The following is a 27,204-nucleotide window of genomic DNA, read 5'->3' on the forward strand; positions in this document are numbered from 1 at the left end:
TCCACATTTCGTAATGACGGACTGCACGTAGCAACGCTCGAAAAATTCTGGCTCTGAAGCGATCTTCTTTTAGCCCATCACCCAGCACAAAGCGACGCGCAGAAGATGCTTCATAAAGGTGCGGCGCACACCGATTATGCTCGATTGAACATGCCCGCGAAATACAGATAACGAGCGTGCATGCAGCTCTGAGATTTCTTTCACACTATAGCCTACGACTAGAGTGCGAAGCATGCGGCAGCGGCGAACCCCGAAAACCTCCGCACAAATTTAGTATCTTCCGGGCGACGAGCCCTATCGGCCTCGGATCGATTTCTTTGTAAGGGGGAAGCAGATTCTTTTTCCGCTTTACTTGAAGGTGCACTAGTAGAGTGTACAGGGGAGTGCCTGGACCGAGCTTCGAAAAGTGAAGCCCAAACAGGGTCAATCCGCTTGTAGCGCTGCGATCGGTAGTCTGCAATGTGTCGTCATATAATGGCTCGTTCACACTGAGCATTCCGGCGACCGGAGAGCCGCAGAATCCGGTTCGGCGGCGGCGAGATTCGCCGAATCGGCCCTCTCCGCGCCGATCGCTCCCGGACCGATTTTTGCGGCAACCGCCGCCGGATCCGCTCGCCGCGGAACTTGAAAACATGGCGGCCAAGTCCGACACGCTCGTCCCGTCGCAGTTGAAAAACATCCACATAGCGGAATCGCTAATCGGAATGGTGCGGAACTACCTCGTCCATTACGACAAACGCCACCCGAAGCACAAGGACAGTTTACTGAAGGACGACTTGTGGAATAAAATTGGCAACCAGCTTGGACAGACTGGTATGTACGAGTACTGCTGTCTATGTTGCTTTGTTTCTGATGCAGCTAGCACCAGTTCAAGCATTGCGATGTAGCTGCCTTGCACGCCCTAGTCGCAAAGAGCGTTGAAACGAGCATGGCCGTTTATAGCAGCGCTAAAGTCCCGCAAAATTGCACGGCGTAGTTGCGAGCCGCGACATCATCATGAGAACATCCGGGCAACTGCGAATCCATCCCGCGCTCACCCGTGGTTGATGGCTTCCTCGACAGATGGCGCAATATGGCTATCCGGCGGCGCGGAGCGCGTGCAGTGCGAACGACACTGTGTTTCGGCGACAGGAGCATTCCGGTCGCTGTAGCCGGCGGATTCCCCGGTGTGAATGAGCCATAAGAGATGCGCGCGGATCCGCCGAAATTGTGCATGGGTAGATTGCCCGCTTCCCACTCAAAAGGCCCGGGTTTGAATCGCAGCTGCAGATGGTGGGTTTTTATTCTTTGTGTCACCTTTTGTAGCTGTATTGGTTTTCTTTTGTTTCTTAAAACAAGCTTAAGTTGCTACGTGCTGGTTCAAAAAGCAACGCAAAATGTGAGGTAAAACTGAAGAAATTTGAGAACGAGCGCAGATATTTGCAGCGCCACCCACCGGGATTGAACAAAAACGTAAAGTATGGCCTCCGAGATTTTCGCGAAGACGATACTCGAAACAAGATTTCACATTTTACGTTACTTTTTGTAGCAACACCTAGCAACAGAAGCTAGTTTTAAGAAAGAAAGTAAAAAACCAACACAGCTATAAAAGGTGACACTAAGAATAAAAATCCACCATCTACAGCTGCGATTCGAACCCGGGCCTTATGAGTGGGAAGCGGACATTCTACCCCTGCACCACTTTGCCGGAGCCGCGCGCAACTCTTAAAGGACGACACATTGCAGACTACCGATCGCAGCGCTGCAGATGGATTGACCCTGTTAGCAGGATGTGCAGCCGCAGTGCGTTGGCGTCTCCCAACGTTTTTCGCTTTTGGAAAGCTGGAAGAAACCACCTCCGCCACTACATCTTTGTCTCCTGCCATAGTTCTCCAGAGGACAACAGGTTGAAAATGTCCAAACATTTTGTTTTCCCATGTTCAGCGTACATAGCTGAAATTGGTAATAAAGTGCTTTAAACTAAGGGATACTCACACGCATTAAATCCTATGGTACCAAGCAGTAGGTACAAATGGCGATAGCGGTGGGAACATTACGAGAAAGTGGCGATATTGAACAAGTGCGGAAATGATTTACGCAACCATAGGCTTCCAAAGCAACGTCGAGCGGCGCCACTGCTGTTATCGAAACTGGGAAGGTCCACGGCCACAACACTGCCGCCCCGCTACCGCGCATGCGCAGAGCTTTCGGATTACACCTTTGGTGTGTCACAGTGTATCTATTGCTCGGTCCCAGCAGTGCTGGGACCGAATGAGGAGCGCATGCGCGCACGTGTGCTTGCCGCTGCCGCTGCCAAATGCGGTGATAAACCGCCTTCGCGGGCAGCGCCTGCCCCCAGTGACGCATAGCTAGGCCGCGCGAGCATCGCGGCCAAACATGAGCTTGGCTTACCTATTGGTGCTTTTGCTCAGCTGTCGCTTTCCTGGTGTGGAACGAAGCATCACCAGGGTGTGGAACCTTCCTCTACCTAGCTTTGCACTCGGTGACATGCCGATACGTGGCGTCGGCTCCGCATGCGCCATTGGTGGCTGCCGGGTATCACACTGGAAATTATTCACAAACACAATAGTGCCTTCATGACGAAATTAGGGAGGCCAGGCGGCAAATGAGAAGAGCAGACACCCAGGGGGAGGAGGGTTACCACTGAAGCTGATTGATTGATTGATTGATTGATTAGTGGGGTTTTTTGGCGCAAGGGCCATGGGTGGCCAAAGAGCGCCATGTCTTTTATGTGGTGTTAGCGATGACCAGTGATACGATGATAGGGTGTACTGTGGCTGTATAGAGGCCTAAAATCACGCGCTATAAAGAAGCGTAAAAAATGTGTATACAGTCTAAAACTATGGCAGTGACAAGTGGTGTGATCTATGGTTGTGGGATAAATGACGAGTGATCATGGTATTTACAAGTGAAAAACGGGATAAGAGCACGAGTGCCTCCTCAAGGGCTTTGATCCCAAAGGCCGGGAGGCAGGTGCTTCCTTTGATGGAAACCGTAGCAGCAGCCTCAATCATGAGGCCGCGCTACGGAGCGCCTGGAAAAATAACGTTGAAATTATGTACACTTTTTAAAAATTCAAAGAGGGACTGATATTTAAAAAGGGGTTCTCTGCCAATGAACATAGCAGGATGAAGAGGGTACTGCAGGTATACAGATGAAAAATGCTTTTTTCTGAGAGCGTCTAGTTCCCTGCATTGCAGTAAGGTGTGGAGTACAGTGAGGGGGTCGCCACAATGGTCACACACAGGTGGAACGCCTCCGGACAAAATGTATGAATGTGTACTGTATGTGTGGCCAATCCTAAGTCTGCAGAGTGTAACTTCTGTGTGGCGTGATTTTGATACTGGCGGCCAGTTACCTAGTTGCGGCTTGATAACGTGCAGTTTATTTTGTGTGTGCCTATCCCATGTGCTCTGCCAAAAGGCCCTGAGCTTTCTTTTGAGGAATGGTTTTAAGTCTATTGGAGGGATAGCTACAGATGTATTGGGACTGTTTTCGTGGGCGGATGCTGCTAGCTGATCCGCCAACACGTTGCCTTGTATCTCGCGGTGCCCTGGCACCCAGCACACTACGACGTGTTGTTTAAGTGAGTAGATCGTGCATAAAATAGAGTAGAGCGAGACAAGGACCGGATTTGTGTGTTTTGTCATAGTTTTTAAAGCTTTCACTACACTTAATGAATCCGTGTATATCACTGCCTTTTGTAGTTTTAACTGTTTTATGTGTTTAACTGCCGCAAGTATCGCGTAGGCTTCTGCCGTGAAGATACTGGAATCAGGGTGCAGAATACCGGAATCGAAAAAGGATGGACCAACGGCTGCGCACGACACAGAAGTGTTAGACTTTGAGGCATCTGTAAAGAACTCAGGGTGGTTACCACTGAAGCCCTCCTTTTCATGCAAGCACGATGTGTTCGTGCTCAATTTCAAGTCCGATCCCCGCTCATCCACTGCGGCCATTCGTTGATTCTTGTTAGCATTGTTTTGTGTAATGCAAAGTGGATCAGCTAAAGTGGGCCTATTTCTAAGTGACCAAAAACACAAAAAAGCTAAATTGCAACAATTATTTCATCCTATGACGGGATGACGAATTGAAAAACTATTTCAGCGCAATATTGTGGGCATAAATCAATGTGATACCCTTAAACACACGTTTTAGGGACAGCACTGCTTTATTTGATCTGAATATGTCACGGAATTATAGGCAACAAACTGATGATAAAATTTCAAAGATGATCCAAAAGCCCCTTTGATACCACTTCAAATATAATACGAAACACCGCATCGTTAAAAGAACGCATATCATACAAATCAGCCTTAAAAAGAATGACACATATAAACAAGTAAACATCACAATCATTCAAGTTACTAGAACCAACGCCGGCGTGAACACTACCGCGAAAAGGGAAACATAGCCAATAGGTAGCAAAAGCGTGCTGGGGAACAAAGGTGCGAAGTTGCACACGCAATGCATTTTCGCTCGCTCAATCTGAGCAGATGCAGCGACCGCTGTTCAACTATGAGGCTTTATCAATCCAATGAACGTGTCCATGCTGCAATCTCGAGGGCAGGGAGCGTGAAAAATGAAATCGCCACTCGGGACATCCTGTTGCACGGTTTCAACGCAGAGGGGGCTTCGGCGCGTCCAAGTCAACTTGAACGCCTGGCATCGCAATGCAGGAAAATGCACATGGAAAGTTTGTAAAGCTGGTAGGTGCGACAACGTGCTGCTCACCTCATTCAGGACACTTTCTCGATAAATGTAAGCGCTTGAAATTATTGTTAGAGCTCGAAGAGACGGCATGATGGTTTTGCGCACTTCAGCACAAACATCTCTGAAGGCCACACCCAAAGGCCTTAATGTAATGGATCGTAAGTGCTGATTCACACTTAGCCATCTCACCATATGCTTTGTCAAGCAGCAAGGCACTGGTAGCCAATCGAGTCGCAGCTGAACTAGTCTGACCTGCGACAACCAATCCAGGCACCTTCTCTGGGAAACATCGCGCAGGGTGAGCCGCTGCAGTCTCGTCCTTTCGCAAAGCGTTTTCACGGTGTCCCCGTTGAAGGAAACAGAGGGTTCACAACACGATGCACATCTATAAGATCCAGTCCACGTGGTTCCGAGAGCGCGCACGTCAAGTTCATTCAACAGTGGGCACGAGGATGCTAGTTCTTCGACAGAATCTGCTAACATGAAAGCGCACTGTGCGAGCGAAAGTGCTCGAATCTTCAAGAATGTTCCAGATGCAACGATGTCCCTCCAGTCTAACCCACAATCGAAGTGGCAGAAAGTCAGGTTGAGCTCGGTGAGGTTCGTGAATGCAGAAATTAAATTTAGTGCCGACGTCATGGACGTGGTTTCAACGGGGTGAACGATAGCATAATTTTCAGCCGGGTCCCGTCGTGGCAATGGGGCAATTGTCAAGTACCGATACCAAGACCACCACGACCTTTCAGCCAGTTCTGACAGCATCTCCGGTGAATTATCGTCCGTTTCAAAAGCCAGGATTAGCTGTTGTTTCGGCGATCGCAGTGTTTGCGAGGTATAAACATTCTCAAGGTAGACACACGTGCATGTGGTATACGGCATCATGCGATAGGTGACATTGCCTGAAATTGCCGCAGTGATACGGACGTCGGTCACTTGCAATACTCCATTTGTTTCGCTCAAATATTCAGACCACAGAGCCAATTTCGGAGCATATTGGCACGTGTATGTGAAGATGGTGAGATGTTGAGGATCATTGACGAACTTGGCGCAATTACCGATACTAGTAACATGGCGTCCGCTAATGTCATGAACATGTAGGTGTCTTAGAAGCGGAGATATTGTTACGATTGTGGCGATGATGCAATAGCTTTCGTCAGAGACTTCCACGTAACCAGAAACTTCCACGTAAATGCGTTGCAGTTTAGGCATGGAATAGGTAGCAATGTTTTTGTTCTCTAGGACAATTGCAAAACTTGGCCACTCACAGTTGATGGAAAAGGACAGCTTTTTCAGCTCAGGCAGCTTGGTGGATATAGTCCGAACTAGGCGCTGCGGCCTTATATGGCAGCTGACGCAGTCTAGTTGAACGAGGTTGGAGAGCCCCGAAATGCAGTCCAGTAGCCGGTCGGGCGAAGCCATCAAGCAATTTGCAACACACAAGGTCTCGACATTGTCCGCACATATTCGCTCAAGGAAAGCAACCAGCACTTTGTCGTCCGAATGTGGGCTCAGCATCACATCTCGTGTCATCGCCCTTGACTGCAAAAAATCCACGCTGGCCACTTGGCTGTCTTGGAAGGAAAGGAGCGAATCGACGTCAAGTCTGAGCGCAATATTCCACCACAGATAATCATAAAGTCGGGGGCTAGTGGGCTGGGGCAAGGCAACAGCCATGTTCGTTCCGGTGTCTCACGGCATCGACCGACAGGACCCCGTTAGATGAAAGCTGAAAAACTAGGCAGTGCCGCCAGGCTACGGGTGTTTCGATTCTTCCCCTCTCTCAAATCCTAGGTTTGGTGCGATCATCATTGGGACATCACCTTAATCAGCCCTGCTGCATGCGCGGGCGGTTGACAATGAGTTTAAAGCCACGATGCCATGATGAAAACGAAATAGCAGGGGGGTAGCAGCAATCAGTAATGATCGTCTCGCATTGCGTAGGCACGTGAATATCGCGTTGTACGACTGAACTGGTTCCTTTCGCTTCCCTTTTTTTCTTTAAAAAAAGATATGAACCCTTAGACCGCAATCTTGCCGTCAGTGTCACGTACCGCCTGTGTCCTGTCACGTGTCCGCGCACGGTGCTTGGATCGATGCCCAGCACCTCACCCAGACGTCACATGTTACCGTGAAATACGCAGGTGCCAACTCAGCAAAGATTGAACTGTTTACTGGGTGAACTTGTGTCCATCATGACAGCGCATTCGTATGACAATGAAAGCGGTAAGCGCGGTCGTCGGTCATAGAGAACCTCGGTTAGAGATCTAATGCGTGGGCTTTTATACATGTGACAGCAGAATCGAGCTCGACCGCCGGTGGTCACGTGCGTTCGATAATTCACTCCATTAGGCTCGTGAAGAAGAAAATATTCGCGAATGTTCAGATACATTTGAGCGCGCCACTAAGTCAGGCGATAACGCATGTAAAAGCTACAGATAGTGCAACCCGCTCACAACGAAACAAAAAGTGAAGTAAGCTTGTCAGTATCGCATCTGTCGCAAGCAAACATCTGTAGAACAACGCTGGCGGCAGCCACACATGGGCCGTGTTTAGGCCAGAGGTGTGCTGCGCATGCACAGAAATTACTATGTGACTCAGCCTATTAGCGGGGATCCGCCCATGGACACCACCGAACAACGCGAAATATCAAGAACTGCGAGGTCACTGTCTCTACAGTATCCATAAATATTCCTCACCGCACTAAACAATAGGTCTGCGTTTCCTGTGACTCGGCAGAGACGCGTAAGGGATACGTCCACCAATACGGCTTAATTAAACGAGAAAATACACGCATTTGAAGACCAGTCTTTAAAGTGAGATGATCATTCGTAAAGACTACAGCCAGCATTTAGGAGCAGATACAAAAGCAAGCGTCATTACGAAAATTCAGCACACCGAATTTGCACAAGCAAAGTAGACCAGACAGTACAAAGCGCACCCCTTAGTACTGCTTTGTTTGCTTTCCTTGTGTGAATTCCGTGCGTTCAATTTTCATAATTGTTCTATACCGACACGCCTACTCGGGCACCCTTTAAAGGTCTGGATTCTCCTCGGTAAGCTGCTGTGGCATACAGACGCAAAAGAGCCTGGCCATTTACTGATAGCGCCAAGTGACGGGTGGTGAGGCAGTGCCTTTTGAGCCAGTTCTCGGGAATGCTGAATGTGGTGCCGCCGGAGTTAATGTCGTGCATGTAGGATGTGCGGCGCCACCTCGACTTGTCGAAATAGCATACTCAGGCAGGAAGTTAAAAAAAAAAAGTGCCCCGTCGCCTGGCGCAAGCGCTTAAAAAAAGAGTGGGGAGGCGTTGAAGCAATAAATTGCACTTTTCTCGGAATTTATCGTGTCGACGCCCATCAGTACAAAACGTGCGCGAATTCCGGAGATAGTGCAAAAAGCCTTGGGAGAAGTTTCTGCCACCCCTCGGACCTTTGACGAAAAGACCGATGTGGCGCGATGTCTGCGTCAAGCCGCCATCGCTACTTTAGCTGTGTCCTTAATAGTAATAATAATATCTAGAGTGTTACGTCCCAAAACCCCGATATGATTATGAGAGACGCCGTAGTGGAGGATCTGGAAATTTCGACCATCTGGGGTTCTTTAACGTGCACCTAAATCTAAGCACACGGGCCTCAAACATTTTCGCCTCCATCGAAAATGCAGCCGCCGCGGTCGGGATTCGACCCCGCGACCTTCGGATCAGTAGTTGAGCGCCATAGCCACTGGACCACCGTGGCGGGGCTTTGCTGTGTCCTTGTGCGTGCTTCTATTGAAAGTTGTTCGGCATCAGGAACTGGGTCAAAAGGAAAATGAACCTGCACGTTCGCCACCGAATCCTATGCGAGCCTGTCGTCGTTCAGAACGAAACAGTGAAGAAGGTAATGGACTTTATTTTGAGTGTGGCGTATAAAGCGTTTTAAGCCATCTGATTATACTGGGTACACTGAAGGAAGGCATGTTTTCCGTACAGGAGCGCAGCAGCGGATCTCCGGTCACCGTCACCTGCGGGAGAGTCTCGTGACGTGAGTAGAACCGTCATGCAAAATGTCATACAACGCAAAATTTGAATGCAAAGAAAAGGTTCTGTCTGGAGTTGCAGAAGCATCGCTATTTTGCCCTAGTCAGTGTTGGCCCCTATCACTTGTGATAGGGCCAACAAAACGGGCCAACGTGCCGATGAGATACGTACGCGACTGTGCGTGTCTATAGGGAAGTCATGCTGCAGTGAATCATCATGCTACGACTACGCTGTGTCTCTACACTACATTAATTCTGATAGCCTTATCATCGATATTCGCTGTTATATTATGCACTGTTCTCCTCGGTTGAGGCCATACATAGACTTCCGTAGCGATTCCCTAAGGCTAGTCGCTCAAAGTTATGATCTACAGTCGTTTAACTGGAATGGGAATCATGCGTAATGCATGTTTTCTATGGGATGGGATAACAATGTTTCGTTCAAGCGCAGCTCTCTCTTCACATAGCCGTTTTTGGCTTTGTTCGGTGAAGCGTGGTTCCACAACGTATATTCAAGTAGATAGTTAAGTTAACCGCGCATCAGATTCATTTGTGTGGTCACGTACACACGGAGCACGGAAGCGCGGGCCGCTACTTTCAAACTGGTATTTCGCTAAACCTTGGATGCGTTTTCTCGCTTGCGCCGGGCACGCGTAATTATGTCTATATTCTTGACAATTTGTTTTATGTGAACTGCTTTGCAAACATGAGTAGGATGACAACCCAGAGTAGTGGCTATCTACTGTTTGAAACAAACATTTCGAAAAAATCATTTTGAAACTCTCCCGGCCTCAAAAGGTTTGCATGCATTCGGAATTTGCACCCGTAGTTGCACAAGTGACGTCAGACCGCACGTGATACCACATGTGACGTCATCGACCGGAATACGTTGACGTTATGTTAGCGCAACATGTAACAACGAATACAACACACCGGGCAACATATGCGTCGTCGCCTTGGTGTCCCCGTCAGGGCACCGCCTGGGACAACACGTCAATATTTAGGCATACTTATACAGCTTCTCAGTTTCGATAGTTTTTGATAAGTTCCTTCAAAAGCTCAAACAGGAAAGGAAAGTGGGTAGCAAGGAAAACTAGCTCTTAGCAAGGGGGTACACGTGATCACCTAGTGGCATAGCGTTTCGCGCAGTGTTATAGGAGTACTGACAAATCTTTTGCGGCTGAGATTGCCTGCGGGCTATCTCAGCCGCTCATCTCGAAAGGTGGCCCCATGAGGTTCTGTAAAGGCCCCTGGGCGCACCTTAACCCACCACAGCCTTGGTGAAATAGTTGAGCATCCGCCGCAGCTGTGGGGGGCAGAGAATTGCTGCTGCCGGGTTCCTACCGGTAAAATAGGTACAAGCGCTCTTCCGGCCTGGTGCTCGGCAGAACATAGTTCATATTCGCTTGGGAGGGCACTGACCCTGTGGGAAATTGGCGGCATGGGACCGCCAGACCTAAAAATAAGGTCATCCTCTTTTTTTTTTTCGTTAAGATGCGTATACCACCTGCCAAATCCCAACTAAATATCGTTTTGGAGATGATTTATATGAATTTTGAAGTTCGCGTGCGCGATCCAGTGCTTTACGCCACACCTCGCGACATTGACATCATTTGAGGAGACCAGAAGGTGACCCCCAACTACCGAGACGTCACCACTGCGCTCGAGCTCCCAGCAAGCGCAGCTAGTATGATAACGTCTCAGTCGCCATTGAGCTTTTTCTACGCATGCGCTCGCAAGTCCGAGCCCGCAGCGACCATGAAGAAAGCGTGGAATCCTTGAGAAAGTCGTTGCCACCAGACGACGATGATGACGACGATGACGGCACAACACATATGGCAGCCGAAAGAACGCCAGCAGGCGATGCAGGCAGCGCGGAAGTGCCTCACAGTTCAGCGTGCTGTTTCACATGCTAGATGGCGCTAGCTGAACCGGGCGGCCTGTCGCTCTAGGAGCTCTTTCAAACCGAAACTGAGACTGCAGTTGGTAACAAAACTGACTTTAATAATTTATCTGTAGCGCGCTGCAGCAAGCGATGTGCCTTGTTATGAATAATAGGCCCCCAGTAACATATTACAGCAATCAAACGCGTTCCCGGAAACTGGCCGAGTCTGTCCTCAGCACAGAATTCTTTGAAAGCATTATTGCGTTTTTTTTTGCGCACAACTGGTCTTAGAGACACACTTTAAGCAGCGTCATATTCTCCTTTCCTTTCTTCCTTCCCTCGCTCTTTACTGTTTTTTGTGATATCTCTTTCCTATCACCTTTTGTCCCCCTTACCGCTACCCCCAGCACAGGGTAGCCAGCCGGTCTAAGAACTGGCTAACCTCCCAGTATTTCCGCTTGTTTCCTTTCTTTCTTCCTTCCTCATTAAGTTGCCAATTTTCTTGTTTTGTTACACTCGCTTCTTTCAAATTTTATATTTGACAGACAGCATGACCTTTATCTCATTTCATTGCTCAGGTAGGCCCGCAATAGCGTCGGGCCTTCTATCAATGTAGGACAGATAGCAAGGAGCTAAGCTTATCTTGCCTATTTTCCTGCACCCTTAATTGCAGTTCTTGCATCCACAATTAACGCACCGCCACGTGTTACGCTCATCCTCTTCCCTACTCCTAAACGTGCTCTGAAGCCCAGCCTGCAGAGTCCCGAATGAAAGGGTACTCACATTCAGCACACTTCAACCGACGGCAGCCATTTGGCAAAGCCGTGTTGCAGGGGCGACATGCACCACTCGCAGATATTGTGACAAAAAAAAGGACGAGACAGAGCACTCGTGACAAAGAAGCAACGCTGCACCCAGCTGTCTGTGTTGAAAAAAAGATAGCGACAAGAAGCTTGAGCTTAAAATAGCGATGTCACTGTTGAATGCTGGAATGTCAACCATGAACTGAACAGGCCAGGGTTCCAACAAGGAAAACAGCGTTCATTGCCTGATGGTTACGGGCTAACGGTTACATCACGAATAAGGTGATAGATCATTGAGCGGTACGTTTTAATCAGGCGTGCGCACGTGCGCACTAACGGCAGTCTGATTATCAGGTGCGCTATCGCGAACACACTTCCTCTGCTTTAATTATGAAGCTAATATTTCACATTAGCTCTAAAAACCAATCAGGTGGTCGGGAGTGGGAAGTGTCCGTCAGCGACATCATTATACGTAGCTAGTGAAGGCCAAACACTAGCTGTAGGCAATGAAGGTGCTAACTCCGGTTCGGTGTCGCTCTGTGACCAGACGGGGAAGCCATCGTCATTCACGGCGTTTTCGGCAAGCACTATCGTGCCTTGAAGTAGGTGGTTCTTGTGGCGCCGCCACTCCAAGCATCCTGCAAGGGCAGATGCTCGTAGTCTGAAAGACACTGGTTCGCTTGGAGCAAATCACCACCGCTGGCATTCATTTGGGCTGTCCGCTGTAAAGGCTCTGTTATACTCCGACGTCCGACGCGAGCGCCCGCGAGGACGTTGCGTTTCGTCACGCCGAGCCGACGACGCTACGCCAGGCGCAAATCGGTCTCCGCTACAGTGGAGCCGGCTCCAACGCGCCGGTGCGATCACATCTAGAGGAGCGCATGCGCAGTAAAGCGAAGAACGCCCGCGCCACCTGTCGGGAACCGACGAAACAGCCCGCGAAGCAGGTTCCTCTACATGCGAGTTCGGCGCGGCCGGCGCGAAATGCAGCAGGCTCTATTCGGCGCCAAGCGACGCCCGAGCGCGCCAGCAGCCGTCGGCCGCGTCGACGGTCAGCCGACGCCGGACTATAGAAGGCTGTTTTTTGCTGACGTAACGTCGCCGTGACGCGCGCGCGCGCTCGTCGACGTTACGCTGGAGTATATCAGAGCCTTAACTGCGTGCGAGATCATGGTCCCAAACAGTCACTTCGCGCACATGACAATGTTGGTTCACCGCATCTCTGAACTGTTTGTAAGCCACCCTTTCCCTCACGGTCGGTTTGAGCATATCAAGGCGGGTGCGCAAGCGTTGCCCCAAGTTAGCTCGTGCCTCGTGCGTCGTGGCGTGGGGCGTGTACCGATAAGCGAGCAGGAACTTGTAGAGCTTTACGCGCGTCTTCCTTCCGTAGGGCGTTCTTCAGGGTTTGTACACACCTTCCGCGAGTCCATTGACGCTAGGATTGTAGGGCGCTCTTCGCTCGTGCCGGCCACTCATCTGCCTTATGAACTGCTTGAAATTCTGAGATGTGAATGGTGGACTGTTATACGACACAATTGTTTCAGGGAACCGAAAACGAGCGAAAACATGTCGTAAATACTCGACTGTGGCATCTGTAGTACTCGAATGCATCAGAAAAACTTCTGGCAACTTCGAGTGAGCATCCACCACTATGAGAAACATTGAATGTTGAAATAGTCCTGCAAAATTTATGTGTATGCGCGGCCACGGCGCTGAAGGTGCAATGAATGTAGTCTCTTCAGTTTCCTGCGTTTCACCTTTCACACCTCGCAGCAGCAAAGGGGAGCAAAAATCAGCTTCTGCGTTATCGGCTCACTTCTTATAAAGAAGGTCCCATGAGTATGCCGACAGTATCACAGCCCAACGCTGTAGTCGCGTAGCCACAATAGACGGGATGCCTGTTGTTCGCCCCAAAATTTGCTGTAACCACTTATGATCAGTGATTAACGTGAATACCTGGTCATAAATACAGCAGTGCAACTCTTTTATGCCAAAAAATTATGCCCAATGCCTCTTTTTCAAGCTAGCTATATTTCTTCTCTGCCTCGGACAGCGTGCGCGAAGCAAACGCCACCGGCCTAGACTTGGCCTCCTCCAAAACATGGGACAGCACTGCATCTACCCCATGCTGCAATGTGTCACAGGCCATAATTAACAATTGATGAGGTTTAACGTCCCAAAACCACGATATGATTATCGAGAGACGCCGTAGTGCAGGGGTCCGGAAATTTTGACCACCTGGAGTTTTTTACCGTGCGCATAAATGTAAGTACAGGGGCCTCGACCATTTTCGCTTCCATTGAAAATGCGGCCGCCGCTGTCGCGATTCGATCCCGCGACCTGCGGGTAAGCAATCGCGGACCTTGACCACTAGACCACCGTGGCGGGCGCGTCATAGGCCAGCTTCAACAGTCTATCCGGGTCCTATTAAGGCAGAACCCGCAGAGATGACAGCATTCATTTAACTTCTTTGAACGTGAAAGGTCACAGTGCACATAGACAGGGACGAACGAAGGACACACAAGACATGGCGCTGATATGTGTGTTCTTCCTTCGTCCCCGTCTATTTGCGCTGTAACTTTTCATGATGCTGTAGCAACTAGCCCACCAAGCCATCCTCATGAACTTCTGTGAACGATTCTTGGCAGCAGTAGCCCCAGCGCATAGGAGCATCCTTCCGTAAAAGCTGGTAAAATGGCGCTGCAACTGCTGACAGATTAGGCGCAAACTTTCCATAATAGTTCACGACACCTAGGAAGGACTGCAGTTGGTGTGTGTGTTGTCGGTGTCGTAGCGTCTATGAATGCTTCAATTGTGTACGTTGACGCAGATATTTCTTCTGAACAAGTTTCCTGCCCCAGGTTATTTGAAAAAAAAAAAAACACATATTTCTTCTTTGTTTACGCTGATGTCTCGCTCAAACAAACGTTTCAAGAGTGCCTCTAGGTTTATGAAGCGTTCTTCAGTGGTTATTCTTGTGACTAAGATGTCATCGAGATAACAACAAACTGCACTAAGGCCCCTTAGCATCGTGTTCAATATTTCCTGAAAAATATATGGCACTGACGCAATACCGAATGATAGCCTGTGGGATGTAAACAACCCATTCTGCGTGTTCAAAGTTAAGTACTTCTTTGGATCTTGCGACGTGAGTACTTGTTAGCAAGCCCCTGTTGAGTTCGATCTTAATAAAATGCATCCCCCCGGATAACGCCGCCAATAGATCATCGATTTTAGGCAGCGGGTAGTGTGTAATTTCCAATCAGGGTTTTATCGTTGCCTTGTAGTCACCACATAGCCGTATGCTGCCGTCTTTCTTTATCACGGGGACGGCTGGCGTGGCATACTCCGCTGTATTCATGCACGGCTGTGAGTATTTCTAGTTCAACCAGTTTTACATCTCGGCTTCTACCGCTGACTGCACTGCGAATGGCACATTCCTTGCTTTAAAGAGCCTCGGCCAAATAGACATCGGGTGAACCCAGATAGGCATAGTTAAGACAACACGTCCATCTCAACAATTGCCTCGTTGGCCCTGCAGCCACCAGGATGACAAACAGTGATGAGTGCAGGGAAAGTGTAAAGCTATATAGCTTCCGCGTTAGCTGTATGAAAAAAAATGTCTAAGAGGCAAATAGTTGACGTTATAACGAAGCGTAAAACCAGGTCATGAAAGCTTCAGGTTAAATCCAGCAAACAGCACACAGGAATCGGAGCAGTAGGAATAGCATGCCTGGGAATGAAGACATGAGGGACAAGTTTTACATTTTACAGGGCAAACTAGTCCTATGATAGCGTTCATATCAGCTCGTACCAACTAGCCCCTCTTGTTAGTCTTTTTTATATGATCGGGAACTAAACAGCGCCGCCAAACACGGGATGGAGACTAAATGACGAATGAAAGGTTTTAACAAATGGAGGTGGCTATATGAACGACGAACATCCCGTCATGTGTTTGTGAGTCCTAACCTACAAAACTGCACGCACGTTTTTGTGCAACATGATGTCATGCGGCCTCCCTTACAGCCCCTGTATGATGGTCCGTTAAAGGTCCTCAATTGCACACCTAAATACTTCCTCCTGCTCATCAACTGCCGGGAAGAGTTTCCGTCGATCGTGTAAAACCTGCGCGCTTAGCTCCCAACGCTTCAACAACTTCTGCTCTTACAATCACTCCAGATACTCACCACATGTATTTCGCAGCTCAACAGTCTGCTCCTGGCCGCCTATATATATAATTTGTCGACTTTTTTGACATTTCGGCTACGGGCCCAGACTCCGTCAGAACCTTTCTGAGGAAGGCTGGACCTACGGCCGAAGTGTCAAATAAAAACTCTCTATGATATGGCTCATGGTTGCAGCGAATGGGATCCAGAGTTTCGTTCCCAACAGCGCGTTCTGGCGAGGGAGAAATTCAAACGTACTAGCATACATAACGAAACGGGGGCGCGAATAAAACGGCACACAAGAAAAGATTGACACAGGACGACGCGCTACTAGCAACTGACTTCTTTATTCAGGAAAAAAACATATTAAAGACGCAGTTAGATAAGATTAAACCCAATGAGTCGACATAAAAAGATTAAAAACTAGAGCTCAGTACGAATCACCTCACATGTCGTTCCAAAAAGGGATATCTCACCCTGCTGCAGATTAATAGAAGGATGACTGATGCAAGTCGGCCTCCCCTTCCCGATATGGGAGGCCTCTATTATCTCCCTCTCTGTGGAGCCCTTGTGCTTTGCATTACTGTTGTTTGCTCAAAAAGAGGCTTGCATCTACCTTCTTTGCACTCTTTACACTCCTTGCAGTACAATGCCCGATGCGTAAGCGGCCGGCCTATCAAAGAACTGTGGTGCTCACGAAGACGCACATTAGGGCACCTTCCTGTTTGCCCAAATGTACGCCCTGCCGCAAGACAACGGTATTCGGTACACAACGCCACTGGGGCAAGGAACAAATTGTTTCATGTGCTTAATGCTACATCCTCTCTTATCGCATCCTCTCTTATCGAATCGTTGAGTTTGATCTGACTGAAGAGCGTTTTAAATATGTTTTTTCCTGAATAAAGAAGTCAGTTGCTAGTAGCGCGTTGTCCTGTGTCGATCTTTTTTTGTGTGTCGTTTTATTCGCACCCCCGTTTCATTATGAAACAATACCAACTCGCCCACCTTTTTATTATACTGAGCATACATTAAGTTCCTGCTCACCAGACGAATTAAGGAGCCCTCAGCAACGGCGTCCCCTTTCACACACTGCGTAGTTTCGGCCTCTTATGCCATGCAGGTTCACTTGGGCAAACCTGATACTAACGTGCGGTTTGTCACCACGTGTTTCGTCTTCATATGTCGTTTGGTTTATGCTGTGAAACTGAACCAGAAAAGAATTCGCGAAAAAAAAAATCTTTCCCGCTCCTATATGGTGGAAAGGCAGCTTTCATTGCGAAAAAAATCAGGAACTATTTCAGTGAAACGGAAGTGTTCCAAGCAGTGTATTGAACAACGAGTTTTTCAGATACGCTCACAGACAGTGTTTTAAATGCGAAGCATTTCATAGCGAACCTCTGGCACTTTGAGCGTTTCTAGCTACGTATATATCTATCTATCTATCTATCTAGCCGCCTACATCTGGGTGCTCTCATGATCGCCTCCTTAACTTTGTGTAGACCAAACTTTGCACGTGAGGGTAAGAGGATTTGACGAATATGACTACCGGGTCATGACATGAATAACGTTCAAATCCTGTCGCGTACGTCGCCAAACCCTTTCCATACCCGTGGTTTACGGGTATGCGCCACAGGTGATTGACAGTTTATATCTACCCAGGAACGGCGAGAACAGGCATTGGTAACTTAAATGCTAGAGCGTTAAGGAAAACCAATATCGGCAGCGTTGACCCAACGAATGGAAAGAATGAAAATTAGGATCCCAACAGGAATCGAACCCAAGTATTCTGCGTGGCAATCAGGTATTCTACCACTGAGCCACGCCAGGTCTATAAATTGGTTTGGAAACACAGCCTACACAGACGTAATATGGGTGCAACGTCAATGGTGGTTGTGGTGCTGGCTATCTAATTTTACAAAAAAGCAATAAACACTACATCATACTCCTACGATGTGTACTCCTACGATACAGGCGTCATATCAGATTGACGTCTGTAGTTCCAGTGTTGGCTCCGCTTTTATAGCAGTCTAATAAACGTTACGTTTGTATTCCTATGATTCAGCAAGCTATATTGAAGCATTGCTCGACCCCGGAGGAATACATTAACGAAAGTTACATATGATATCCACATCACCGCATCGTAAAGTGCACTTCGTCCACCAGAACGACGTAGTGTCCTCTTCATTTCTTACGAGGCTGGGCGATGGCCTCATGCTGACCGAAGATGATGTCAGATTGATTGACAGCCATTTGTAGACTAGGCTACGTAGGCCACATGTGCCCAGGTAGTCTACGAATAGGACAAGCACCATCCACTGATGTTGGTCTACGTAGCACTATCCAGGCCTACCAGCCTCGATGGCCTATACATCACCAACGCGAAAGGTGGCTTCAGGTTCCGACATGTCGCCGGCTCTGTCGACAGACAATTTGTCGACGAAATGACCGAGGCATCCACGAATTCCAACAGCTCTACTATACCACATACTTCACTACACATGGACCCCTCGTCACCACGATCACGACCGGATCCTATAACAAGTCATGACCAGCTGCTGGTGCTCACTGATCACGGTGATGATGCCGTTGTTCAAGAACTGTCAAGAACGTCTTGCACACATGCACACGGGTTCGTGAAACATGCGTGTGTTCTCGGGACACGTATAAGCACTACATATCAGCTTACCGCTTCTGGTGTTGGTAATACCCACGTTGCCATTGGCAGCGTTACCCAACCGTAAACAACTGGTTATATAACACATATACGGCTCTTCAACATAAATATGTGTGCGTATAAAATTTATACAAATCTTTAGCGTCATTTTGTAACGTGTCGCTCAGTAAAAAAAGTTACGCCACAGTCACCTACCCGCCGCATGCTTCGCATAACATCGACTCCCACGATACGTGGGATCTCCGAATTTTTTTATTTTATTAACCTGAATTGCTCACGCGTGTGTCTATATTATTACATATTGACTACATTATTAACAGTGTTGTTATTTACCATTTTTAATAATATACCCAGCTTTCCTGCGGAGCGTTGCCTCTTAGATTTAATGAGTGCTGTATCATCAATGATTGCTTCCATCGCACATTAAGAACACTTTTGCCCCCTTTGCTTTCTATAGGCGTACGTGACATCATAAAGGATGACAACGGTGTTCCCGTCGCCCATGCATCTTTGAGAATTACCGACCGCAGAAGGGAATCAGGACATCTTCCCGAGCCGAATACCGGAGGATACTCAGACCTGGCAGCTACGCTGTCGAGGTGCGTAACGTTAACCCACATGTTCCTTTAATGGTTCAGAATTTCATTCCTGGCTTTAGCTAAGTTTTCGACCTGGCATTTTCAGATACAGTTGCCGGATGCACTTAGAGTCATATTCGGCGAGACGGAAGTGTTAACCCGCCATCAGGTAAGAGAAACTGTAGCATGGCGACCGTCCCGAATGCATCCGACTGTGCGAGTCGCAATTGCGGTAGAGCGCATTACAGGGTACCGACTTTCATTTTGCACCGCAGATTTGGACATATGAGGTCTGTGTATAGAGATTGTTCTTCCTGACAAATGGTGACCGAAAACTGCGCCGCCAGGTGCGTGAAAGCCGAACGCTTTGCGATTCATACGAAGCAAAGGAACGTAATGAGGAAATGAACAGACCTTTTAATTTTTCTCTTTACGTTTCGCTCATTAGACGCGTAGGATAAATTTCATCAGATAATCGCGTGATTGCTGTGATGAACGAAGCTTCGCGTCAGTTGATGGTGTCCCAGTGTGCAGCCGACAAGGACCACTGCCGAAAGTGGGGGAGAGTGGGGCTCCGCCACCCTAACTTTTCTCAGTGAGGGGGCTAGAGCACCCCTTGCCACCCCCCCCCCTCCCCAGCAGATACGCCTATGGATGTAGCCTCCCAGATGAAGCCAACTACCGCCTAAGAGACGGTGTCAGACATTAGACTGCGGCCGACAGCGCCACGTTTACGCCACCTCTCTTGCGCCGCACATTTGCTGCGAAAACAGCCGCATTTACAAGCGTATCCCTTGCACGCTATGCATTCTTCCGTAGATCGATGATTGAACATAAACGCGCCAGGATTTGTTTAACTTCGAGTAAAACAGCGCTAGCGAAAGCAAAGGAACGATACCTGCGCAGGGCGCACTAACAACTGAAAGTTTAGTCAATAGCTGCGAAGAATAAGTACTGGAAGTGCACGAATAAACAAAAGATAAGAAAATACATGAGCTTCAAATGGTCACTCCTACCGTGCGTGCGGAACAGGTCCTGTAAGGAATCAGGCATTTTTCTCTAAAGGCATAGCAGACGGTATGATGGCACAGGACTCACCGAGATTTTTTATCCACAGGGCTCCAACAGCTTCCCTCCTTAACCTGCCACTTTACTCCCGCCATTCCTAGAAACTTTCTTCAAGTTTTGCGAAACAGAATGTATGTGTGGAATAGCGGAGACATTTTTTGTACGTTCTTGTGTACGTGTCATCCCTCTTCTTTTGCTCCTCTCTTTTCGCTGGTGCTGTTTTACTGCAAGTATGAACCAACTGGCCCAAAGTAAGTCTCGACCTTTTACTTCCGTATAAAAATGTAATAAAATGACACCAACCGAACCTTGACTCCGGTGCCATTCTCGTCATTTGGGGAAGTTTAGACGGGAACCGGAAGCTGACCACCAGCTTCGGTTTCAAGGAGCGTGCGCGGTCGTAGCGGTTGCCGGGCATCCTAAGATCTGGTTGAACGAAGTAAGGCCGATGTTGATGTTCGCATTTATTGTCTTTCACAAGTTTTTACAAATAAAGAAATTTGATTGAACTGTAAAGAGCTCTTGTTTAGTTTATTTGTCCTTTTTATTTCTTATTTTGTGAATTTTAACTTGAGCGAAGCTGCGGGAACTGGTTCACTTGTGTTCGTAGCGCTTGCCTCCGCTCACCCTTGCTACTCGCTCAGGGATATCACAAGTTGGATCGCACTCGGTTATCTTCGGTCGGTCGGAGTGCTAAGTATGAATACGGGAGAGATAAAACATCTGATGGGGCTTGCAGCGAACGGAAGCCGAAGGACGCCACGTCGAGGAGGCCAAGCGAGTACTAGACGATGATGACTAAATCGGGGCATCACATCTTTTGCGCGGCTCTGTGGTTTGGTAACCATGGATTTCCAGTACCGAGAAGGTTTTTTAGGTTTCCTAGTGACAGCGGGTGAGCACAAGTATTTGGGTCCAATTTGAGCAGGTATTCATTTTGCATGAGCACATGAGTAAATCCAGTTCTCTGCAAGCCTGACTGGATTGACATAAGCGCAGTGTCGCTAGACAAATTCGTCATGACGGCAGCCTACCTGTTGCCGGCAAAATACGTTTAATGAAATGCTTGAATGCGTGTTGGTTCGGCGACACAGCTGGTTCATCTTGAACTTTTGGCACGTAGTTCAAATGAAGTGAAGCAATTATAGGCTCCTTCCAATTCATGGAAATGCATCTAACCACTTTAAAACTTTGTTTGCCTTTACGTCTAATGCTGTAACTGAAATATATATAATGGACTCATTGATGCTTTGCCCTGCCACGGTGGACTAGTGGTTATGGCGCTCGACTGCTGACACGAAGGTCGCGGGATCGAATCCCGGCCGCGGCGGATGCATTTTCGATGGAGGCGAAAATGTGTGAGGCCCGTGTACTTAGATTTAGGTGCACGTTAAAGAACCCCAGGTGGTCGAAATTTCCGGAGCCCTCCACTACGGCATCCCTCATAACCATATCGTGGTTTTGGGACGTTAAACTGGAGATATTATTAATATATTATCATTGATGCTTTAAGAAATCGTTTAACACGGAATGTCTCGACAAGTGGTATTTTCTTCGTCAGGGCAATGCTGCTGCCCTGACGAAGACAACTTGTGGAAACATTGTCTCCAGCGGCATTCCCTTTTCAACGATTTTTCATCGCTTCAATGCTCCACCTTACCCTGAACTTGTGTCTTCTTTGGTATTCAAATTCTGTAAGAAAAATGTGCGCCGTCATAACAGGCGTGATTGAGTCAAATAAGACGTGGCCTGCTCGTGATTGTTAAAAATTTTCGCATTGGTTCAGATATTCTGAGTTTAATGTTTGCTCAGTATGTGCATGTTTCAGTTTTAAATAAATGCTGATTTTGCAGATTTACACTTTCACACTAGGTGTATGTCTGTTTTTTTTAGTACGAAACGTGTCATTAATAAAAAAGATTTAAATTTTACTTGTGTTGGTCGAGTTTTCTCTTCTTGAGAAATCGGACTGCTTTAGTTTGTTCACTTCACAATACACGAACAAAGATAAAAACATCGTTAACAAAATTTAACGAATGGCAGCGTCTCCCGAGCAGCCAGGGGACCTGCAAGATAGCACGAACACATTGTGCTTCCATGCGAAGCGGGAAAGGAGGGCTTCCTCGGCAACCACATCCTGTCGGTTTCGCGCCCTTTCCCTCTATTTTCAGACCTCACCAGTGAAATCATGAAAAAAAAGTTATGTTTGTGAATTATCTCTAGCAGATACCTGACAGCCGCCAATGGTGGAGCCGGTGGTGCCGCAGCATATCAGCATGCGAGAGCGCGTCTCATGGGAGTATAAGGAGTTTCCGCACCCTGGTTTAGACTCGCCGGTCGGTCAGTGGTCTCAATCTTCTCGACACTTAATTGTGCGTCGTTGCGTGACACCTGCCGGCCACTATCGAGTGCGCGCACAATGAGCCTAAGCTGCGCATACTCTAAGCTTGATTCGAGAAAGAAGACAATACCGGGGTTAAGGCTCGTTCGCACTTGGGAATCCGCCGTCTGCAGCGACTAGAATTATCTTGCTGCCGAAATTCGACATTGTCCACACTGCTTGCCAACCACGCCGCCGAAACGAGATAGAGCGCCATCTGCCGTTTAAAGCACTAACCAAAAAAATTCGGCAGATCCCACGTACCGTGGGAGTCGATGTTATGCGAAGCATGCGGCGGGTAGGTGACTGTGGCGTAACTTTTTTTTACTGAGCGACACGTTACAAAATGACGCTAAAGATTTGTATAAATTTTATACGCACACATATATATGTTGAAGAGCTGCATATGTGTTACATAACCAGCTGTTTACGGTTGGGTAACGCTGCCAATGGCAACGTGGGTATTGCCAACACCAGAAGCGGTAAGTTGATATGTAGTGGTTATACGTGTCCCGAGAACGCATGCACGTTTCACAAACCCGTGTGCATGTGTGCAAGAAGTTCTTGACAGTTCTTGAACAAGGGCACCATCACCGTGATCAGTGAGCACCAGCAGCTGGTCATGACTTCTTATAGGATCCGGTCGTGATCGTGGTGACGAGGGGTCCATGTGTAGCGAAGTATATCGTATAGTAGAGCTGTTGGCATTCGTGGATGCCTCGGTCATTTCGTCGACAAATTGTCTGTCGACAGAGCCGGCGAGATGTCGGAATCAGAAGTCACCCTTCGCGTTGGTGAGGTATAGGCCGTCGAGGCTGGTAGACCTGGATAGTGCTACATAGACCAATATCAGTGGATGGTGTTTGTCGTATTCGTAGACTACCTGGGCGTATGTAGCCTACGTAGCCTAGTCTACAAAGCGGCTGTCAATCAATCTGGCATCATTCTCGGTCAGCATGAGGCCATCGCTCAGCCTCGTAAGGAATGAAGAGGACACTGCGTCGTTCTGGTGGACGAAGTGCAGTTTACGGTGCGGTGATGTGGATATCATATAACTTAACTTTCGTTAATGTATTCTTCCGGGGTTGAGCAATGCTTCAATATAGCTTGCTGAATCATAGGAATACAAACGAATGTTTATTAGACTGCTATAAAAGCGATCCAACACTGGAACTACGGACGTTAATCTCATATGACTCCTGTATCGTAGGAGTACAAATCGTAGCAGTATCATGTAGTGTTTATTGCTTTCTTGTAAAATTACATAGCCAGCACCACAACCACAATTGATGTTGCACCGATATTACGCGTGCGTAGGCTGTTTTTCCAAACCAGTTTATAGACCTGGCGTGGCTCAGTGGTAGAATACCTGATTACCATGCAGAATGCTTGGGTTCGATCCTGCTGGGATCCTAATTTTCATTCTTTCCATTCGTTGAGTCAACGCTGCCGATGTTGGTTTTCCTTAACGCTCTAGCATTTAAGTTACCAATGTCTGTTCTCTGTAGTATTTAGAATATAAATGTGAAGAAAGTAAAGTGGACGAAAAGATGACTTGCCGCCGGCAGGGACCGAACCTGCGACCTTCGAATAACGCGTCCGATGCTCTACCACTGAGCTACGGCGGCGGTCATCCTCCCGTCCACTTCCTGGGGTATATATGTTGATTTAAACCTAGGAGTGTTAGTCAGCGCCAATCGCAGCCATGGCGGCGAGTGTGGAACACTCTTTTCTTGCCTGTTGGCGTCACGTAGCACGTGATCTTTTTACGAGCTGGCAGCTGACCAATAATCCCTCGCATACTACCTGAAGGCATTAAGTCTGCCAGGACGAGACCCTCGCTATGAATGAAGGAAAGCAGATGATTTTTTCAAGGGCTCGTTTATCTTTGTTAGACACAATATTATTGAGAACTAACAGACAATAACGCCAAGGAAAGTACAGGGGGTGTTAACTGTAGTATTTAGAATATAAATGTGAAGAAAGTAAAGTGGACGAAAAGATGACTTGCCGCCGGCAGGGACCGAACCTGCGACCTTCGAATAACGCGTCCGATGTTCTACCACTGAGCTACGGCGGCGGTCATCCTCCCGTCCACTTTCTGGGGTATATATGTTGATTTAAACCTAGGAGTGTTAGTCAGCGCCAATCGCAGCCATGGCGGCGAGTGTGGAACACTCTTTTCTTGCCTGTTGGCGTCACGTAGCACGTGATCTTTTTACGAGCTGGCAGCTGACCAATAATCCCTCGCATACTACCTGAAGGCATTAAGTCTGCCAGGACGAGACCCTCGCTATGAATGAAGGAAAGCAGATGATGAAAGCAGATTCCGGCACACGCAGGTTCGGTCCCTGCCGGCGGCAAGTCATCTTTTCGTCCGCTTTACTTTCTTCACATTTATATTCTAAATACTACAGTTAACACCCCCTGTACTTTCCTTGGCGTTATTGTCTGTTAGTTCTCATTAATATTGTGTCTAACAAAGATAAACGAGCCCTTGAAAAAATCATCTGCTTTCCTTCAATGTCTGTTCTCGTCGTTCGTGATAAACTGTCAATCACCTGTGGCGCATACCCGTACACCGCAGCCCGTGGTAAACGGGTATGTGCCATACGTGTCTAGTGGAAAGGGTTTGACGACGTACGCGACAAGATTTTAACGTTATTCATGTAACGACCCGGCAATCATATTCGTCAAATCCTCTTACCCTCCCATGCAAATTTTGGTCTACACCAAGTTAAGGAGGCCATCATGAGAGCACCCAGACGCAGGCGGCTAGATAGATAGATAGATAGATAGATAGATAGATAGATAGATAGATAGATAGATAGATAGATAGATAGATAGATAGATAGATAGATAGACAGATAGATAGATAGATAGATAGAAACGCTCAAAGTGCCAGAGGTTCGCTAAGAAATGCTTCGCATTTAAAACTAGGCGCCAAATATCCCGGATGTTCTCACGGCTCGCGTTGCGATCAAGCGTCGTTATGGCGAATCCCATAAAGGGGAGCAGAGGTGTACTGCCAGAACTACGGCAGCAGGCCTAGAAAACCGCCATAAAATTGCTTTTTTTCCGGCGATACGTGACGAACAGAAACGTACATTCGCTGAACAAAACAGCGATACAAGCCGAGATAATACTACCGCTTCTCTGAGATCGCGATATGGTATATTGCAAAGAGTAAGTCGAGTTATATTGCTACTCGTGACAACAGTCATTGTACTCCCCTTTGTGCTCGTCGAAAAGAACAGGGTGGTTACGAAGGACTTCGCTGTTGCTACGTGCCTCCGTGGCTGTGATATGACAAGCACGCCGGCATTTTTCGAATTTTCACCTCGCGCTCTGATTGGTTCATGATGAGGGATCCGGCGGCAGCTGCCGTAACAATGGGACCGATCGGCGCATAAAGCGCTGTTCCGGCAGATCTGGCTTCCGCCGAACTGGCTTCCGCACCGCACAAGCCGGCGAATGTCGCAGTTCGAAGGCACCTTTAAGGTTGGACGGGTAATCGGAGTACCTCCTAGATTGGTCCACATTTCGTAATGACGGACTACACGTAGCAACGCTCGAAAAATTCTGGCTCTGAAACGATCTTTTATCCCATCACCCAGCACCAAGCGACGCGCAGAAGATGCTTCATAAAGGTGCAGCGCACACCGATTATGCTCGATTGAACATGCCTACGAAATACAGATAAGGAGCATGCATGCAGCTCTGAGATTTCTTTCACACTATAGCCTACGACTAGAGTGCGCAGCAGGCGGCAGCGGCGAATCCCGAAAACCTCCGCACAAATTTGGTATCTTCCGGGCGACGAGCCCTATCGGCCTCGGATCGATTTCTTTGCAAGGGAGGAAGCAGATACTTTTTCCGCTTAACCTGAAGGTGAACTAGTATGTAAACATCCGGGTGCATTTTGAAAATGGCGGCAATATGTCAGCGGTTATTATCGAGACAGCCACAAATAGCTTCGTGCTACACTACAAAGCTCAAAGCCTCCACATGAACGCGTTTCTCGAGAGTGATTTGAATCAAGACCGCCGACGAGACGGGAATCAGCAAGAGGTGCAGCCGTAGTGCGTTGGCGTGTCCCAACATTTCTCGCTTTTGCAAAGCTGGACGAAACCACCACCGCCACTACATATTTGTCTCCTGTCGTACATCACCAGAGGACAACAGGTTGAAAATGTCAAAACATTTAGTTTTCCCGTGTTCTGCATACATAGCTGAAAATGGTAATAAAGTGCTCAAAATAGAGGAATAGTGACGCCCATTAAATTCTATATTACCGAGTAGTAGCTACAAATGGCGAAAGCGGTGGCAAAAGTACTAGAACGTGGCGTCACTGCTCTTCGTCGAGCGGCGCCACTGCTCTTATCGCAACAGCGAATGTCCACAGCCAAAACATTGCAGCCCCGCTTCCGCACATGCGCAGAGCTCTTAGATTACACCTGGGGTGTGCCGCAATGTAGCTATTGTTGACTAGCAGTTCTCGGGCCGAATGAGGAGCGCATGCGCGCACGTGTGCTTGCCGCCGCCGCTGCCAAATCCGGTGATAAACCGCCTTCGCGGGCAGCGTCTGCCCCCAGTGACGCACAGCACGGCCGCGTTGCGGCCAAACATAAGCTTGGCTTCCCTATTGGCGGTTTTTCTCAACTGTCGCTTTTCTGGTACGGAACGAAGCAGCACCAGGTTGTGGAAACTTCCTCTACCGAGCTTGGCAGACTTGGTGACATGCGATAGGCGTTGCCTCCGCATGCGTCATTGGTGGCTGCCGGGTATCACACTGGAAATTATTCACAAACAAAACAGTGCCTTCATGAGGAAATTAAGGTCAGGCGGCAGATGGGAAGAGCAGATATCTGGGGGGAGCAGGCTTACTACTGAAGCCCTCCCTTCTCATGCAAGCACGATGT

At 48.2% G+C, this 27,204-nt stretch overlaps 1 protein-coding gene across 1 annotated transcript in view; it reads right to left on the reverse strand.

Annotated features, from left to right (window-relative positions):
• Positions 1-4,455: 4,455 nt before the first annotated feature.
• LOC125757895 (uncharacterized) overlaps positions 4,456-27,204 on the reverse strand; it is a 63,444-nt gene continuing 40,695 nt past the window's right edge. The window contains exon 2 of the mRNA XM_049414232.1: positions 4,456-4,965. Coding sequence (XP_049270189.1) covers positions 4,513-4,965 — 453 coding nt within the window. The 3' untranslated portion in view covers positions 4,456-4,512. The remainder of the gene's footprint in view (positions 4,966-27,204) is intronic.

The sequence above is a fragment of the Rhipicephalus sanguineus genome, chromosome 1 (assembly GCF_013339695.2).
Source record: "Rhipicephalus sanguineus isolate Rsan-2018 chromosome 1, BIME_Rsan_1.4, whole genome shotgun sequence".
Lineage (NCBI taxonomy): Eukaryota > Metazoa > Arthropoda > Arachnida > Ixodida > Ixodidae > Rhipicephalus > Rhipicephalus sanguineus.